Here is a 6,378-nt window from a genome sequence, read left to right on the forward strand (position 1 = left end):
TTTAGCAAACTGATGCCCGGCTTAACTCTGTACTTTTTCATATTACAAGAGTTTATGACATGAAATGGTTGAAGGAATCAGGGACATGTGGACTGAAAATCTACCAACAACCTTCGTCAAATCCCCCCAGAGCACAGCCTGGTTCTCAGCTGAGTTTAAGGTAAATGGCTCACGTTTGTTTAGAACAAAGGTCTGAAGCTTTTCTAGATGAACAAAATGTAATGAGAGATAAGATGATGCAATTTACAGATTAAGTAATTGAATCAGCTAGAAATATAAAGCAGTCAGATCTGTGCCTGATGTGCACAGTTCTCAGGGAAAGCAGATAGACTGGAGACTTTGGGTGACTCTCCAGGCAGCCAGCTGTCTCTGCCATTCTAGATTTTTGGAAGTTGCTTATAATGCTCTTCCTGTTTAATAGTTAATATTATATCCTTCTGAGGTCTTTGATGTAGTTTAAGACTAGATAGTTACAGTTATAATTTTCCTTAGTTATGATAAAAGTTAAATTAGGTATGAAACTTTAGACTCACAAATATAGGATAGATAATAAAATAATTTCTTCCATTTTGCCAATTACAAATAAACTAGATATTGTAACTGTAATTCTTGCTTGATAACTGTTCTATTATATGTAATTTAACTATGTTAAAGTTAAAATCTTCCTTTTTGATTAGACAGAAAAGGAGAAACGCTGTGAGATAATGCTTTTGTACACTGGTTTATTAAAAGGCTGATTGGCCAGTAGCCAGGCAGGAAGTATAGGAGGCAAGTAGCCTCGGAGAATGCTGGGAAGAGGAAAGGAGTCAGGAGTCACCAGCCAGACACAGAGGAAGCAAGATGACAAGGCAGAACTGAGAAAAGTTACCAAGCCACTTGGCTAAACTTAGATAAGAAATATGGGTTAATTTAAGTGTTAGAGCTGGTCAGTAATAAGCTTGAGGAAATTCCTGAGCAGTTATAATTAATATAAGCTTCTTAGTGATTATTTTATAAGCAGGGTCTGAGGGACCGTGCAGCTGGCAGGACACAGAAAAACTTACAGCTACATGTTATGTTGTATGGGTCACTGATTAAGGCCTCACCTTCCCGTGGTTACCCTAATCCCAAACACTGTCCTAATCAGAATACCACTGAGGCTTTGCTCTGAATCTCACAAGGGAGAAGCCTCACTGTCACCCTGGACCTTCCTAAGCATTGGATCCCGGCAACTTCACCAGACACATTTCTGCGTTTAGAGGTGATTCTTTGCACTTAGTTCATGTTAGGCAATATTGCATATATTTTATATTGTGGCAAAATGGAACCCTGTTTTCCCAGATGTCACAGACCATATATGTAGAGAGCATTCTGAGAAATCATTAAATGGAGTGAAAGGTGAGATTCAAGAAATCAGCACTCAATGATATCTGACACATTTCTACAAAGTGTCTGTTCCCCAAGAACGCACTGCGCCCCCTGCTGGTACTTAGTGCTCCTGCAAGGAGGTTTGTGTCAGGATTCACACTCAAGATTGCTCACTGTGTATCTACTACAGTAATAAATGGCAGTGTCTTAGGCTCTTAAGCTATTCATTTGCAGGTAGAGGCTGTTTTTGGAACCATCTCTTGAGATGGTGAATCTTCATTTCACAGACTGCGCATAGTATGCTGCATAATTATTAGCTTGTGTCATAATTAGAGCTACCCACTCCAGCCCCTTCCCCGGAGCCTGGCAGACCCAGTTCATTGCATAGTCACTGAAGGTGAATCCAGAGGCTGCACAGGAGAGTTTTAGGGACTTTCCAGGCTGCACCAAGTTTACCCCAGATTCCACCAGCTGCACCTCACACTGGACACCTACAAACAGAAAATCATGTCAGTAAAATACCACAAATGTCCACTGTCCCTCACACTCATGTGCAATCACACACTGAGTATCTTTCCTTATCTATTAATTACCTTTTAAAAGGGCAACAAGGAAAACTCAGCTCAGTCTCAACTACATGTTAGATGTAATGATCACAGAATGAGAGGACCCGTGAGTCCAGATCTGGGAGCCTCTGTCAGAGCTGTAGGGTCAGGGCTGGTTTTCATGAGCAAAGGGGAACATTATTTGCATATCTTCCTGCTATATCATGACTTATCTAGTGGCTATTCTGGGGTTAGAACAGAACAGCCATTAGATAGACAGGCCAGGTAGGAGCCTTAGAGGAGATGAAATAAGGGCCAAAGTCACATTTACAGCATCAAAGTATCACTTGTCATTGTCCTATCACTGTCACTCAAAGGATATAGTTCAGTCGACAGAGTTCATCAACTGAAGTGTTCTGTATTCATCCCCAGAACTGCATGATAGGCAAGAGAGAGGAGCAAAAGAATCATGGGATCGAGTTATGATTGGGCTTCATGAACTGTGTCTCAAAAAAGAGAAGAGAGGAGAAGAGAGAAAGGAAGAAAGAAAAAAAAGGAAGGAAAGAAGAAATGAGACTTCTTAGTATGAATTCAGTTATTAACAGTAAAAACACAACTTTGTAGCCTTACTTTTTTGTACTTTGTACATGTAAACTCCTCTGATGTCTTAGCCAAACTTATCAAATACATTCATAGAAAATTAAGAAAAGAAAAACTAAAATATGATAATTTAAGCAATGTTGTCTAAGGATTTGTTTATAATGAATTCATAAAATTGAGTTGCAATATGTGGATGAAGCAGTACCAGCTCAGTGGTACAGTATAGCATGGATAAAGCTCCATAATTGATCCTCAAAAATTAAAAGAAATGTTATATTAATATAAATACTATCTGAGTTTACTATTTGGTCAATATTAAAAACACATTGAAGACCTGTGTTTACAATTTAGATCCTCTAGGCCTGACTTATGCCACCCACAGTACAGATCTCCTCCTATCCATCCCAAAGGCACTCCCAGCTCTTCTGTGACTTCCCTAAGACACCAGGTAGGCTCATTTCTTTCCCTGACACATTCTTCTGCTCTCCAGATCCTCAAGGGGTTGTCTTTCTCTCCCCAGGAGCCAAGTCACTGTGGTAGTATTGTGTTCCCCAATATATTTTACACCCTAATAAACTTATCTGGGGTCAGAGAACAGAACAACCACTAGATACAGAGGTCAGAAAATTGTGGCACACACACCTTTAATCCTAGCATTACAGAAGCAGAAATCCTTCTGGATCTCTGGGAGTTCAAGGCCACATTGGAAACAGCCAGTCATGGTGACACACGCCTTTAATCCCAGGAAGTGATGGCAGAAAGGTAATAAGGCGTGAAAACCAGGAACTAGAGGCTGGTTAAGCTTTTAGGCTTTTGAGCAACAGTTCAGCTGAGATTCATTGTGGATAAGGACTGGGAGGCTTCCAGTCTGAAGAAACAGGATCAGCTGAGGAACTGGCAAGGTGAGGTATCTGTGGCTTATTCTGCTTCTCTGATCTTCGAGCATTCACTCCAATACCTGGCTCTGAGTTTGTTTTTACTAATAAGACCTGTTAAGATTCATGCTACAGGTCGCTCTTATAGAAAAGTACCACATGCCCGTTAGAGACTTCCCTCCCTGCACCACTAGGGAGTCCAGTCCCTTTTTCCCTACAGTCTAATCTCTTCCTGTGACATCCCTCCCCCTCACATCATGTTGTTTTTGCTCTTTCCCACATCTTAAGTGGCCTTGCTTCTCTCAACTGCTGAGTAGACATTGCTATTTCTTACCCAATAGGTTCTTGCACCCAAGTGCTGTCAGACTATTTGGCATTCCAGAATGGGAACAGGTTCAATCTTAGGTGGTCAGTCAGAATTACAATCAGATATTGTTTGGTTGCTCTGACAAAAGATACTGTGCATGCTACCAAAGGAGAAATGTAAACAGCAACCCAACTACAAACCCTTTGACCTACAATGGTGACCTGTCTGCAAGACACAAATATATTTTCCAACTGTTTTCTAAAATCTTATCTTTATACTCTCATATAAAAGCTCTCACTCCTTTATCAAAGAAGCTTTTGTTTTTAATTACAGATGGAGACTATTACAGAGATCCATGTCAGGTAAACATGCAGAGAACAGGTGACCCTGGGATGGCCAACTACACCTGATATATCTTCAATGTTAACGCTACATCTAAGGCTCAGGGGAAAATCCTTGAAGAGGGGGCAGAAAGATTGTAAGATCTGAAGAACCAAGATGTGACTGTGAGATGGTATCTTCTAGACAGAACAGGGATACTGCAGCTATGAAAGATCAGTAATATTGCTTCCTAAACTAGATGTCCATAGTATAGGGGTGACATCTCAGTTCTCCCCGCTAAATAAAGAGTGTCAGGTAATCAATGGTGTTGTAAAAAAAAATTGAATTTCATAGCAGAGATTAAAGCATCTACCCCAAAATCTATGGGGATCCCTTACAACAAACTGCTTTTGCTTGATTTAGTCAAACAAAATTGGACTATGAAAGGGGCTTTGTTTGTGCACATTAAATCTGTTAATTTCTCTTTTACTGGCCTAACTCATATTATACCTTATTCCCAGCCACGCCAGCAACAGTTCCAGTCCCTTAGATTTAAGAGATATTTTTATCATAATGTGTTACCACAGCTTGTCCTGTTTTGCTTTATTAAAAAAGAATCATGTCAGTGGAAGTGGTCACTGGTAAACAGTTGGTCAAAGTATGGTATATTGCTGTGGGAAATCTTTCTGTATGCTATGAATATGTGTGGCTCCCATTGGATAATAAATAAAGCTGCATTGTTCTATAGCAGAGCTGGATAAAGTTAGGCTGTACATTCAAACTGAAGATGAGACAAAGAAGTGTAGAGTCCAGGGAGACACCAGCTGGCTGTCCAAGGAGCAGCATGTAATGGGTGGGACACAGGTAAAGCCACCTTGAACATGTGGCAATACATAGATTAATAGAAATAGATTGATTTAAATTATAAGAACTACCTAAGGAGAAGCTTGAGCCATAAGCCATACAGTTTGTAATTAATATAAAGCCGCTAAATGATTATTTTATAAGCAGCTGTGGGACTGCGGATGGGAAAGATTAGTCTGGACCACAGACAGGGCCAGGCAGGACCAAGAAACTTCTGCCTACAGTGTACTCTAACAGCCTCCTGAATCAGCATTATTTTATTCCTAACAGTCCTTTTGAAAAGTTGACAAATACCGTATAAGATTGTGAAATGACAGACAAAGGAACACTAAGAATGATTTTTTTTTTTTTTTTGGTTTTTCAAGACAGGGTTTCTCTGTGTAGCTTTGCGCCTTTCCTGGGACTCACTTGGTAGTCCAGGCTGGCCTCGAACTCACAGAGATCCACCTGGCTCTGCCTCCCAAGTGCTGGGATTAAAGGCGTGTGCCACCACCCCTGGAGAGATGGCTCTGCTGTTAAAGGCTAGACTCACAACCAAAAATATAAGAATGATTATTTTTGAGCTAGTTTCCAGGCTAATCTTCTCTGTTATCTCAGTCCCAGGGCAGCTCCCTGCTCCCCCAGGGTTTCTGACACACTCAGGATGTGGGCTGCAACACTGTGTCTCTTGCACAGAAATAGACCGCAGAGTCCTCAGAGGTCAGGCTGCGGAGCTCCATGTAGGCTGTGCTGGAGGATTTGTCCACAGACAGTGTGGCCTTGCCCTGGAACTTCTGATTGTACTTAGTATTACCATTTGCAGGATAAATCCATCCAATCCACTCCAGGCCCTGTCCAGGACTCTGCTTCACCCAGTTAATATCATAGCTAGTGAAAGTGTAGCCTGAAGCCTTGCAGGACAACTTCACTGTGTCCCCAGGTTTCACCAGCCCAGGACCAGACTGCTGCAGCTGGACCTGGGAGTGGACACCTGTGGAGAGAAAGGCAGAGTGGATGTCATTGTCACCTCAGTCCCTGTCCCTTCTTCAGGGTTGGAACTGGAAAGCCCCTTACCTGTAGTTACTGACAGGAGGAAGAGGATGATCCAACTCCATCCCATGTTGAGGATCTCTGTGCTCAGTGACTGTGGAGAGGACACTGATCATATGTTGTTCTGGGGTGTGGACATCTCTGTATTTACCATCATAGTCTCATGTAATTTGCATATACATGAGCAGGGTACTTCTTAGATAAGTGCCTAATCCAGCTGGAGAAGAAGTAGATAGAGGACACTTGGGTCAGGCAGCAGGATGCTGAGGGCCAAGTCATAATCCTCTCTGAGGAAATGCATCCCATACCCTTGCCCTCAGCCCTGTGCAGATGCTGAGGAAATAGCATCAGGACCTAAGTTCTTAATATATTTCAGGCCTGAGGCAGATGTTCCACTTTTTGACAAGGTTATGAGATTAATTTGCAGATGTTGGTTGTGATAATAATGAGAGAGATAAGAAATTTGAAAGCTCCTAAGTTTGAAATTTTC

The 6,378-nt window shown here is 41.6% G+C and overlaps 1 gene segment (V, D, J or C); it reads right to left on the reverse strand.

The window, feature by feature from the left end:
• Positions 1-5,497: 5,497 nt before the first annotated feature.
• Positions 5,498-6,000, reverse strand: LOC114686635. The segment is given in 2 exon segments: positions 5,498-5,829; positions 5,913-6,000. Coding segments are annotated over 2 exon segments (378 nt in total).
• Positions 6,001-6,378: the final 378 nt, after the last annotated feature.

Source organism: Peromyscus leucopus, chromosome 14 (assembly GCF_004664715.2).
Source record: "Peromyscus leucopus breed LL Stock chromosome 14, UCI_PerLeu_2.1, whole genome shotgun sequence".
Classification (NCBI taxonomy): domain Eukaryota; kingdom Metazoa; phylum Chordata; class Mammalia; order Rodentia; family Cricetidae; genus Peromyscus; species Peromyscus leucopus.